General features: G+C 40.7%; 1 protein-coding gene across 1 annotated transcript in view; it reads left to right on the top strand.

Moving 5' to 3' along the window:
* Positions 1-11,827, top strand: part of FANCC (FA complementation group C) — a 66,827-nt gene extending 55,000 nt beyond the window's left edge. The window contains exons 11-14 of the mRNA XM_009898891.2: positions 1,600-1,681; positions 6,335-6,506; positions 9,181-9,381; positions 11,436-11,827. Of these exons, the coding sequence (XP_009897193.2) occupies positions 1,600-1,681; positions 6,335-6,506; positions 9,181-9,381; positions 11,436-11,573 (593 nt within the window). The 3' untranslated portion in view covers positions 11,574-11,827. The remainder of the gene's footprint in view (positions 1-1,599; positions 1,682-6,334; positions 6,507-9,180; positions 9,382-11,435) is intronic.
* Positions 11,828-13,429: the final 1,602 nt, after the last annotated feature.

Here is a 13,429-nt window from a genome sequence, read left to right as displayed (position 1 = left end):
CAGAACTGGACACAGTACTCAAGGTGTGGCCTAACCAATGCAGAGTACAGGGGCACAATGACCTCCCTGCTCCTGCTGGCCACACTATTCCTAATGCAGGTCAGGATGCCATTGGCCTTCTTGGCCACCTGGGCACACTGCTGGCTCTTGTTTAGGCAGCTGTCAAGCAGCACCCCCAGGTCCCTCTCTGTTTGCAGCTCTCCAGCCACTATATAAATAATAAAAACATAATAAAAATGTAACATTATGGATGAATAAACTATAAATTAATAACAAATAAAAGTGCATACTTTTGTAAGAATGAAGAGAGATAAAACTGAGATTGTAAAATGTTAAATATGGCATTAGTGATTGTCATTACAAAATTTTTCATATGTATATTACATGAAATAATTGTCCCTGAGGGTTGATATTTTAGACTGCTTCCCAGGCTTCCTATTTTTATAGATCAAGAAAGCACTTCTCAGTATGCTACAGATAAGAATCTGTATGTAAGCAACAATTTCAGCTCACTACAAGAGCCTCCGAGAATGTTACACCATTGATGATACATTAATATTGAGCTGCATTTACAGAAGGGTCCATCAGCTTCATTTGAATATTCTTTGCTGCACTTCTTCCTGCAACTTTGCTGATGAGTTGTTCTAGGTAACTCAGTAATAGGTATTGTTAAATACTGGGAAATTCTAAAATAAAATTTGAAATACTTGGTGATAACTGAATCAGTTGCACAAACTTTTAACACTACCTTAATGCAGTTAACATTGGCCACAGCAACCCTGTGCAGAGCTACAAGCTGGGGTCAGAGTGGCTGGAGAGCAGTCAGCCTGAGAGGGACCTGGGGGTGCTGGTTGACGGTAGACTGAACATGAACCTGCAGTGTGCCCAGGCAGCTAAGAGGGCCAATGGCATCCTGGCCTGCATCAGGAACAGTGTGGCCAGCAGGAGCAGGGAGGTCATTCTGCCCCTGTACACTGCACTGGTTAGGCCTCACCTCGAGTACCGTGTCCAGTTCTGGGCCCCTCAGTTTAGGAAGGATGTTGACTTGCTGGAACGAGTCCAGAGAAGAGCAACAAAGTTGGTGAGGGGTTTGGAACACAAGCCCTACGAGGAGAGGCTGAGGGAGCTGGGGTTGCTTAGCCTGGAGAAGAGGAGACTCAGGGGTGACCTTATTGCTCTCTACAACTACCTGAAGGGAGGTTGTAGACAGACGGATGTTAGTCTCTTCTCCCAGGCAGCCAGTACCAGAACAAGAGGACACAGTCTCAGGCTGCGCCAGGGGAGGTTCAGGCTGGATGTTAGGAAAAAGTTCTATACAGAGAGAGTGATTGCCCATTGGAATGGGCTGCCTGGGGAGGTGGTGAAGTCGCCATCACTGGAGGTTTTCAGGAGAAGACTTGATGGGGTGCTTGGTGCCGTGGGTTAGTTGTTTGGGTGGTGTTGGATTGGTTGATGGGTTGGATGCAATGATCTTGAAGGTCTCTTCCAACCTGGTTTATTCTCTGTATTCTATGTATTCTATGTATTCTAACTTCACTATTCTGTTCTAGTCAGACAGATGAGAATTTTGAGTGTTTTCTTTTCATCCTCCCTCCTCAGAACTGCCAACTACGTACTGGTCTCAACACTTGAAAAACATTTCTGATATGCTCAAGGCATTAGTAGAAGATTCAAGCACTAGGTAAGCAGTATTATATTTTTTAACCTTTTTGTCTCTGGTGTATGTCACCTTGATGAAAGTCACGTCATTTGTAATCTTAGTGGCTACTTCATCATTTTCTTATGATTCTCTAATAGTTTTTTGTTTTACAAAGTAGAACTGTGATTATTTAGTGAGCTTGAACTTTGTAGAACCTGTAGACCTGCCCAGTAAACAGATCTGCTCTGAGTAAACAAAATTTTGCTGCTTGTTTTCATTTCAGCAAATAGCTACTAGCTGTATAACAGATGTGCTTGCTTCTCATTTCTTCCCCAAACTTTAATAACTTGTGGTGGTTTGGCTCTGGCCTGGAGGCCAGATGCCCACCAAAGCCACTCCCCCTCTTAAGTGAACAGGGGAAGAAGGGAAAGAAAATATAACAGAAGCCAGGAATAAGATAGGAGCAATTTAATAACTCTAATAAGCAAAGAGCATTAGACTGCGTGGAAGCAAAAAGCAGAGAGAGAGATGTTAGTCTCTACCACCCTTCAGCAGGACAAGGGTTGGTCTCGGGAAGCAGGGCTCTCTAAGCTTGGTGGTTCCATGGGAGGACACACGCCATGGACGGATCCCCACACTTCCTTCTTTCACTTCATTCTTATACCTGAGCTGACGTCATATGGTATGGAATACCTCTTTGGCCAGTCTGAGTCAGCTGGCTCAGCTGTGTCCCCTCCCAAGATTTTGCCCAGCCCTCAATGTACTCTTGGGGCAGGGAAATGTTGAAGGGACACAGCCTGGATACTGGATTCAACAGTAGCCAAAACACTGCTGTGTTATCAACTACTGCTGCAAAAAAACCCACAGCACTAGAAAGATGCTGTGAGGAGAATTAACTCCAGCTCAGTTCAACCCAATACATAACTAATTCTGAGTTGAGTAAATTTTCCAAGCAGAAAATCAGCCAGTATTGGGAAGAGCCTATCAGGAGTGCTCCTGTTGTGTTGGCTTTCTGTAGGCTTGTGCAAACACCCTAACTTCAAACTTCAGTATTTTTTTCATAAAGCTGTGACTGCTGGGCTGCAGTATCATTGTTTGTTATATTACCCTTTGAGCCAACACCTCATGTTTCTGACCTCTTCCTCTTAGGTTTGTGGGGGGGTTGTTTGTTTGTTTGGTTTTCTTTTTTCCTTTTTCCCCCTTTTAAAATTTTTTCTCCTTTTTTAAATTCCAAATAGTTGCTATACAGTGTTTATCTACATTAATTCTACTTTGGTACAAGATGCTCTGGGATATTATGAAATGAATTAGAAAAACATACATCTCTATTTGTTGCCTCCCTGTAGTTCTTGTGTGTGCTGAGACCTGCCTTGGCTAAAGCCTGTATATGAGTCTCCTTAGATCTGCTCTGAGTAAGCTTTCAAAAAAACATTGAACAGCTTTTAAAGTCAGAGATACTTCATTAGAAACACAGAATGTTTAAGCTAGCCAGACTTGCAAAACACGATACCCAACTGCCTCTCCATGTCATGGAAGACAGATACTTACATCCATGCTTGGTTTCAGTTAACTCAGGGAGGCTTTTTGGTTTTGTTGTTGAGTGGCAGCAAAAAGCTTTTGCTGTTCCCTCCGAGGCCAGGCTGTCTGCTGACAGCATCTCACTTGTGTAACAACTGCAGTGCATTGCACTGGCTTTAAGTTTTTAAATACTAATGTCTATGAGGAAGCTGTATTAAATCTTATTTTATTGCTTTATTCCTGGTTCAACATCCTTTCTATTTAATAAGATTAACAGAGGAGCTACACAGCATATCCTCTTGCTTCTTATAATCAGTGTTCCCTGTTTATGTAGCTTGTTTTCAATGGCTTTACTTTACACCAGAAGGAAGTCTTGAGCAGGATGCCATTATTTATGCTTCTATCTAGTCATCTCAGTGGACAGTAAGTGTGATGTGACATTTTAATCCAGATATCAACAAATGCACATTTTTCAAAGCTAACTCCCATTGACAGTTGAGCAATTGATGCAGGATGCCACTACAGAGCAGGCAGAAACAGCAGCGGGGACGGAAGTGTAGGGTATGTGAGTCCATACCCAGCTCTGTGATGGTACAGAGAAGTTAGGACGAGTTCTAAGTGCAGGGGTGCAGGCAAGAATTAAATTCTGTTCTGCTCAGTATGTGTTAAAATTACAGATTCAGATTGCATTGGGTTGGAAGCAACTCTCAAAGGTCCATATCCCCCGCAGTGAGCAGGGACACCTCCAACTACATCTGGCTGCTGAGGACCACATCAAGTCTAGTATTTAATGTCTTCAAGGACACAGCCTCAATCACTTCCCTGGGCAGTGCATTCCAGTATTTTACCACCCTCATTGTAAAGAACATCCTCATTATGTCCAACATAAATCTACCTTGCAACAGTTTAAAACCATTGCCCCTTGTCCTATTGCTACAGGCCCTTCTAAACAGTCCTTCCCCAGCCTTTATGTAGATCCCTTCAGACACTGATCTCCCTGGAGCCTCTGGGCTGAACAGTCCCAAATCTTTCAGCCAGTCTTCACAGGAGAGATACTCCAGCCCTCTTATCATCTTTGTGGCCCTCCCTCTGGACCTGGTCCATGTGTCTCTTTTGTTGGGAGCCCCAAAGTTTAATGTTTAAAGCCTTGTACTTACCCTTGTACCTATGAACACTTCTGCTGCAATTACTGTCACTATTGTCCTAAGTATAGCTACCTAAACTAACTAACTTTTCATTAACATTCATCTTTGATTGTAATTGCTGGGTTTTAAAGCAAGCCTATCCATTTGTATTGTCACAGCATTGAATTTTGGCTGGGTAAGTTGACTCTTTTGTGGATGGGAGGGCTGTTGTCTGAGATCATGATCATGTTTGCTTGGGTTTTTGGACGTTTTTAACATTGCATTTCCATATTCTAGACTCTTCAAAGACTTCAGCAGTGCTGATTATGTTCCTTTAGCTAAGGAATTTTAGTCTCAGATTTTGTCTCACATCTCTAGTTCCCTGCAGTCTGAGCCATACTGCCACCCCTCTAAAAGCTTCTGAGTATCAACTGTAGTGACTTCTATGGTGGAGGCTTCAGTACTCTGTTATCTCCCTCGTGCCAGTGGTTATGCTTATCCGTACATACTGATGTAGTGGATTTATGACACAGTCTCAGGCTGCATCAGGGGAGGTTTAGGCTGGAGGTTAGGAGGAAGTTTTACACAGAGAGAGTGATTGCCCATTGGAATGGGCTGCCTGAGGAGGTGGTGGGGTCGCCGTCACTGGGAGTGTTCAGGGCGAGGCTTGACAGGATGCTTGGTTGCATGGTTTAGTTCATTAGGTGGTGCTGGATGATAGGTTGGACTTGATGATCTTGAAGGTCTCTTCCAACCTGGTTTAGTCTAGTCTATTCTATTCTATTCTATTCTATTCTATTCTATTCTATTCTATTCTATTCTATTCTATTCTATTCTATTCTATTCTATTCTATTCTATTCTATTCTATTCTATTTTCTATTCTGTTCTGTTCTATTCTATTCTATTCTATTCTATTCTATTCTATTCTATTCTAATTCTATGTCCTAGGAATAGGATTTTGAGACCCTGCAATTCTGTGGCATATAGATGGTGTTATTTACAGGATCAGTAATTTTGGTTATTTCTAGACAACATCACCAGTATACTCCAGAAATAGAATGCTATCTGCACACACCACACCTTCATCCATTAACCTGTGCCTCCCCACCTCTTCAGGAAGCCTTAAAGCAGTTTACTCCAACTATGACGGTGCCACGTTCCTCAGATGATGTCATGGTATCGGACAAATTCATCAACTCTTGAAATTTCTAAGATCTCTTGGAATTTCCTGGGAATGGTGGCACAGAAATAAAAGATAACAAAACTCTCTAATTCGTCAAGCTTTTGCCAAGCTTTACAGAAATAATTGTTCCTTGTTCTTAATCTCCTTCTCGCTGTCTTCTGTCTGTCTGCCCTTCCATGTGCAGTCTGATTTTATTGTTTTTTGCTTTGGAGATGTCTACTGTTAATTTGCATCTCCCTATTATTTATCTTTTCTTTAGTCCTGTTGTAATCTTTAGAAGGGTAAATGTGAGAAAGTGTAGAAATGAGCTGTGGTCCATTCTCAGCTTTCTTTTTCTTCCTGCAGTAACCCAGTTGTAAAGCCCTTCAGAAATTTCATTAAAGAGGAGCTGAATTTTGAGAGTCAGGAAATGGACTAAATAGAAAATTTTTAATGATGTCAATCTAAATGTAATTCAGAACCCAGGAAACAACATTTTAAAGCACCAGAGGGAAACCAGAAGACAATGTGTGGCAACAGTATGCTAGAATGTGACACTTGAGATAGGCTCTCAAATGAAGAGCATAATTGCAGTTTAATTTCATGATGCATATTTTAATATGTAATATTTTGTTACAGTGTATTAGAACTTGTTGTGGGTAGTCTGTTTTACTGACAAAGTTAATCTGTTAGCAGTGCTGGATGTGTCTTACTTGATGGTGATTCATTTGATGCAGATAACAGAGCAGTACATGGCTTAGCAGGTGGGCACTGTGTGTTGACTGTTCGAAGGATTTTAATTTTTGTGCCAGCACCCTTTGAAATTAACTTAAGACATTAACAAGATTAAATAACAAGAAATACTTCATTGTGTTTTTCTTACTTTCCAGTTCTCCTGCTGACCTTTTTGAAGTATGGTTTTTGGTTGTGTGTTTTGGAGAATGGCTCGATATTGCAGCAGAACAGTTACTGAAGGCTGCTGTAGAACCAGAGGCCTTATTGTGGCTGCTGGCGTTTTACTACTGCCCTCAGAATGAAAATCAACAAAGGACTCAAACAATGGTGGGTCATGTAGCAATAGTAAGTAGCCTGCTTGTATCTTACTGCTATGAAACAAAGTGCACATGAGAAAAGGAATAGGTCTGCATGGGAATTGTGTTGCAGTGGAAAAGTTGAAAGGTAATTTCAGTGAATTTTCTTGGTGACAATTGGAAACCATTTAAAAATCTTTCTTAAGTCAGTACCTTTTTGGCTTTCTTCTTGATAAATTGGATGCTTTTAATCACAAATAAAAACTACTCTGTGGATGGTACTTTCTTAATCACTGTGTGGCAGAGTTCAGTATTCCTCTGTTACAGCATCTTCTGAGGAGGAAACACCAGAAAAATCAGAATAGCAGCTGAAAATTTAAACTACTTAAGAGGTAAAGCCTTGAATCCTAACTTTGCCCTTTTGTTCTGATTTATGTGTCTTTTTTGGCATGTATGAGATGTAAGAAGTTACACTCCCATGTGCCGGGTTCCTAACAAAAGGAAGCATTGTTCTAACCTTACATGCTGTATGGCATGAAGAGTGCTGTGTGTGCATACAGACACAGGAAAGCTTTTTATTTAGACCTACTACACAGGTTTGAACTAGATGTGGCTGCAGCATCTGCAGTTTTCCTTAATCTGGAAATGGATTCTGTTTTATTTAAAAATGCAGCTCAGTTCATCACACTTGTAAAATGAACAGATCATGTTTTACTTCTAGTGGTGCATGCACAACAGTGTGCTCTGCAATATTTTATTTCCTTCTTGTCCTGCCACCCAGATGGCACTAGAAATGCAAACTCACATCACAATCACTTTCGAATTTTTTTTTCCACTTCCATTTCTTATAGTCTAGGAGAGAGGGTGGGTTGTTGGCTGAACAGAGTCAGGCTAGAGCTGCAGTGAAGTAAAGAAACCAGGGCTGGTTTTGGAATGCAGTGTTCAGAAAAAAACCAATACCCAAACAATAAACACGAGGGAGGTTTCACACCCTCAGGTGTAGGTGTAGATCTGTGTATGGAACATTGCTATAACCCAGGCACCATGGAGTTAAATCACACTGTTACATATATAAAGCCATCTCCCTGTGTCCCCCATATCCTATCAGTTTGTTATTCTGTCATAATGTTTAACAAACTTCAGTGAGAAAAAAGCTTTTCACTGACAGCCCACACAGTTGTTCCTCTGTTCCCAGAGGTCTAATATTTCAGTTCATTATTCTTTTCTTCAGTTACTTTAACATTTGTGGGATTTTTTCACACAGGTCAGAAACGTTGCCACAGTTCATGCAAAGCTTCTGCCTCTAGTTAGATCTCAGTTTTTGTTTTAATTTGTCCTTTGACAGGCTAGCTCTCAAATCTTTCAAATGGAGTGATTTCTTCCTCAACCCTTGAACTTTTCACCAGTCAAGATTAAGATGAGGTGGGAACTTCTGGCAAATGCCAAGCTGAAGGATTTTTCATTTGGCATATTTTTGTGTGAAAAGGAAGGCACTTAGGACTTCCAGTTTTATGTTCCTGCTACTAACTTTAGGGAGCAGTTTGTATGTCAACAAGGGTGGAAAACACTGGGCAGTGCTTTAAACTGATTTAAAAAAGAAAAAGCCTGCTTTTGCTGTTCACTTGACTTCACTCATACATGCAGTCCAACATGCACTTATACATGTTGGAGTCCTTTCATACCTTTAGACTCTGAAACATTGGAGGAACGAAACTCAGACGTTGGTCATAGTAACTTTGGGACTAAGCCTCCTCGGGTACCTGATTTCACAAAGCCAAGCTGCTGCAGTCTATGGCACGAGAGATGGAGGCCCACCGAGAAGAGGATACATAAGGGGATAAAAATTCTTACACAATTCCAGTTGCTTCACATGTAATTGTGGACATAATTTAAGAATTAGCATATCTTTCAGACTTTTTATGTGGAATTATCCTAATGAGTATGGTAGAGTAACAGGTGTCCTTTTCCTTTGGCTCTGCAGTAGTATGTTTTTCCACTGTGCCTACACATGCTCATTTGTTTTCTTTTTTTCCCCACTGGTTTGTTTAGTTTATTTTTCATACAGTGAACAGAATTATTGTTAGTGTTTTTCATAATAGTTGTCTAGTTTTCCAATATGTAGATGCCAAAATCTTCTGTTTTCTACTCTCAGCAAAATTTAGGTTTCATTGGCTAACTCAAAAGTTGAAAACTTAAGTTACAAAACACATAGGAAGAAGGACAAAACTTCATTCTTACGTTTTATCAGCCAAGATCAGGTTTTATGGGGATTTAGCTGATTTGTAGTAGCAATACTGAAATGAGCCCTTTGAGGACCCCCTGTTCTTTTTCCCACAATGCAAAAATCTGACCAGTGTTCTGTGAAGGGACTTTCTGCATTTCCTTTTATTATTAAAAAGGTCAAATCCTGGCATGATGCCCTGCCTGCTTAATTTGCAAGACCAAAGGAAGAAAAAAAATACACCACCAAACAAAACAGACAAAAACATTCTATCCACAACTGTGTGTTTGAAGCAGTGTAAAAGAAATGTGTACAGTCCTTTCTTCCACTTTTTACCTGCTGCTTAAATTCAAACTCTTTTCACGTTTGGGTAGTTTCTGCTAAGATTCACTTTCCTCTTAATGGATAAATCCAAAGGAAAAAATACAATAGATATGACCTTTATGCTTCTCTGATCTTGCATCCTTTGAAATTGTTTTTACAGGTAGAAGCTCAAGCAGTCTATGGTCACCTAATGACACTTTTCAGCTGTACAGTCCTTTCTGTCAAAGATCTGGAGGCTGCTGTACAGAGTGTAACAGATACAGAGCAGTGTTGTAACCAGCATCTTATAACACATCTTCTTACCAACTTTTTGCTCTTTTCTTGTGGTGAACATATGATTGCCCAGGAACTTTTTTACCATGTAAGTGTTCCTTTTTTTAATGTTTGAGTAAAATATATTTTGTAGTTATATTTTGGTCTCTTCTCCCAGGCGGCCAGTACCAGAACAAGAGGACACAGTCTCAGGCTGCACCAGGGGAGGTTCAGGCTAGATGTTAGGAAAAAGTTCTATACAGAAAGAGTGATTGCCCATTGGAATGGGCTGCCTGGGGAGGCGGTGGAGTCGCCATCACTGGAGGTTTTCAGGAGGAGACTTGATGGGGTGCTTGGTGCCGTGGGTTAGTTGTTTGGGTGGTGTTGGATTGGTTGATGGGTTGGACGCGATGATCTTGAAGGTCTCTTCCAGCCTGGTTTATTCTATGTATTCTATGTATTCTATGTAGTTGAGATAGCTGAGGTGCCATCTCTGGAGATACTCAAGGTGAGGCTTGACAGCCTGATCTATTTGAGGGCAGCGTGACCTCTTTGAGGACGCCCTTGCTTGCTGCAGAGGGGATTGGACTAGATGACCTTTGGAGGTCCCTTTCAACCCAGACCATTCTATGATTTTTCTAACTATTATAAATTTGGTCTCCTATGTCTTAATTAAGGAAACACATAACAGAATTAAAGGTTGTGACTACAGCAATCTGCTACAGTGACTACATAACCTGTGACATTATCTAGAGTCAAAATATTTTCCATCTTGACACTTATTGAAAACATCTGGGAAAGCTGCTGTTCTAACTATACAGCTGCAGGAACAGTTGTAGCAGATTGCAGTCTAATCTATCTCAAATAGATATGCATATGCCAAGATTTTTGCCTTTCCAGTTTATAAATCACTCCCTTAATTACCAGGATGCTGCAGAGATGATGGACCTATCTTCTGCCTTTTTTCCATCATGTGAAACAGCCAGTTACTATGCATTAGCATTGGTGAGGCAGAGCTTGGTGCTTTAGCAAAGCAGGGGAAGGGAATGATGTGATGATAATGGAGAAAAACAGACCCAAGACCTGAGAGAGTGTCATTTAAGGAATGAAAAAAGATGAAAAGGAATAAAATGTTGGGAGCATGCCACTGTATCTTACCATTGTTGATGAGAGCTCTCAGGACTATTAGTGCAGTGAAATGTGTTTGTGTCTATCAAGATAAATGCTGCTGTATCAGTATGATATTCAGAATTTATTCCTCTCTGTCAATAAAGGCATACTCTTTGCAGTTCAAGCCTTCTATGCAAGTAAGTCTAGGTCCAGTGTGTGGTTTTAGCACTTCAGAAGTTTTTCTTTCAGCAGCAGTGTGCTCTTCCATCTGTATAGGGTATATGGCATGTTTAAGGAGTCTGATTTTATGACTTAGAGAATGTAAGCTGATTTTGGTGGCTGTTTCTTCTGGCTGACTAAGCAAATATAACATTCTTCTGATTAAGTAGGTACAAGATATTTCCAGCATTTTAGGGGTAAGTTTGCAAATGATAAATTTCTTCTTGCCATAAGAATGTAATGGTGAAAATGGGGGGATGGGGGTGTGTTAAAGAATGTAATGGTGAAATTGTGTATGTGTGTGTTTTTACAGTCTGCTTAGTTTCTCTTTTGAGGAGAGTGGCTGTTGAGCTGGGATGCTGTAATACACTATTCTGCTACTTTAAACCTACTCAAGAAGACAAAAGGCAATTCCTTGTTTCTTTATAGAGAGCAACATCATTAACTTACAAAACTCTTGAGTATTTCTCAGTTCAGGGAGGTCATAAGCTGTTGTAGGCCTAAGTATGGCCTTAGTAATTTTCATTTGCATCTGTCTAATCCTTTATGTGTAGCTACTCTATGTGACTTGAAAAAGCCTGAAGACAATATAGGAAAAGCAGAGTGGATGGAATGAAATTGGGATGATTGGCAGTGGTTTTGAGAGTAAGACAGCAGATAATGTTGAGTAAAGTCACTCCTAGGTGACTCACCTTAGTTGCTTTGGAACTCATAGCATCTCCTGTATTTAGTGTTGAGGGGAAAATATGTGAGTTTGAGGTAAATTTTAATGGAGAATTCTTAGTATTCTGCAACATAATTGCATTATTTCCCCTCTTCTCTATTTCCCTTCAGATTACTGACACAAATGATAGAAGCAAACAAGTTTGTAGCCTTCTTATCCGTACTGCATACAGAATTGATCACGATGGAGAAGAAAATCAAAGGACTGTCAAGCTGCTGAATGAACTTCTCCAAAAGCTGAAAGTGTAGATTTTTAATGTCATCTGTTTATCAAGCCAAACAAACCATACCCCCACCCACATGTCAGACTTTCATTAACATCTTGCACCACAGATTACCAAGGACAGAAAAAACAAGAGCTTGAGTATATCCTGCAACTTCGTATTCCCTCATGTGTGTTTTAAAGTAATCCTTTGTTTGGAAATGTTAACATTTTCAAATATAGCAGTAAATATTAAAGATGGTTGAAAGTTTTGTTTGAAGCCTTCTTTAACAGGTGATTTACATAACTTAAAGCAGTTTGCTCATCATGACCTTGTTGTTTGTCAGGCCAAGGATGAGTTTTTCTCTCCAATTGCAAATCATATCCAGTTGCTAGCTTGGTAAGTTGTTCCTAAAATGTTGTGTTCTGCAACTTTGCTTTTATGAAACTAGCTGTGCTTTTAAGTGAGAAATAGTGATTCACAGTGAATGCATTCTGTTACTCAGGAAATCAGTAATGCTTCCTGAATGCTTCAATCTTTTCATGAGAAGTTTCCAAAATGAAATTCCTCTCAGATTTGCTAAATGACTTTTTTCAGCACTGCAGCTTTCACAGGACAGCATTCTCTGCAAAGTGCTATACCAATAGCTGGTCAGCAGGTAGAAGGTTGCTTGCAGTACAGCCTGCTTTCAGTGTGCCATGACTGATGCTGTTTAGTTGTTTAAGAAATCTATTTTTCATTCTGACAAAACAGGGCAAGCACAACATTGGCATAAGGAAACTTTCCAATTTGAGGGCCAGATTTCCTGAAGAGAGCCTGTGGTTGCAACTCATCTCATTCCTTTTTTTTGGTCCAGAGGTACTTTGCTTGCCTCTTTGTTTAGGTTTTTTTGTTGCATGGAAAGAAACAGAACAAATCTGAACAAAATTTTAATTGGTCCTGCTTGGCAGTTACCATGCAAGGTTCAGGCATACCAAGAGAGAGATGCAGAACTGGAGAAAGATGACACACTGCAGTTTTTAGTTTTGTGTTTAGAATAGAATAGAAATAGAAATAGAATTGTGGTGGTTTGAGCCTTAACTGGGAGTTAAGAGCTCAGATGGGGGCAAGGCTGAGAATATCTCCCCTCTTCCCCCTCTCTTCCCTCCCAACAGAGGGAAGAGAAAAAAAGGAAAGGGAAGGAGCAAATCCACCAAGCAAAAATTTGGAGTTGACCTGGAAGTAGAGAGGTAAAGAGTTTTCTTTAAACAACATGTATATAACAATAACAGGTAAGGTTCACAAGGGCAAGAAACAGGGATGGATGGGAGGGGGACAAAGAATACAAAACCAGTCTCTCTCTGAAGAGGCGCAGAGGCAGCAGGGAGAAGGATCAGGCCTGACCACGTGGCAGAGGAGCAGGGAGGCAGCCGCAGTAGCTCTCATCCAGGAGCCAAAAGGAGAGCTAATAGCTGCAATGTCCTGCTCTTTATACCCTAGCTGGGCAGGGAGCGGGGAGTGGAACAGACTCAATTTCCCAGGGGGAAAACACCCTGCAGGGAGGGCAAGGCACCTGCAAGCCCTCCACCCTCCTTTATTGTTGTTTTCAGAATGGGTGTTAACCCACCACAAGAATGGAATGGAATGGAATGGAATGGAATGGAATGGAATGGAATGGAATGGAATGGAATGGAATGGAATGGAATGGAATGGAATGGAATGGAATGGAATGGAATGGAATAGGATAGAATAGGATAGGATGGGATAGGATAGAATAGATTAGAATGGAATAGAATAGAATGGAATGGACTAGAATAGAATAGAATAGAACAGAACCGAACCAGGTTGGAAGAGACCTTTGAGATCATCATTTGCAAGAGTTGACTCTAAGGTACAGTTGTAAGGCAGATGCCTGTTACCACT

The sequence above is a fragment of the Dryobates pubescens genome, chromosome Z (genome assembly GCF_014839835.1).
Source record: "Dryobates pubescens isolate bDryPub1 chromosome Z, bDryPub1.pri, whole genome shotgun sequence".
In the NCBI taxonomy this organism is placed as follows: Eukaryota; Metazoa; Chordata; class Aves; order Piciformes; family Picidae; genus Dryobates; species Dryobates pubescens.
Note: the sequence above shows the minus strand (reverse complement) of the source record. Positions and strands in the feature narration are given on the sequence as shown.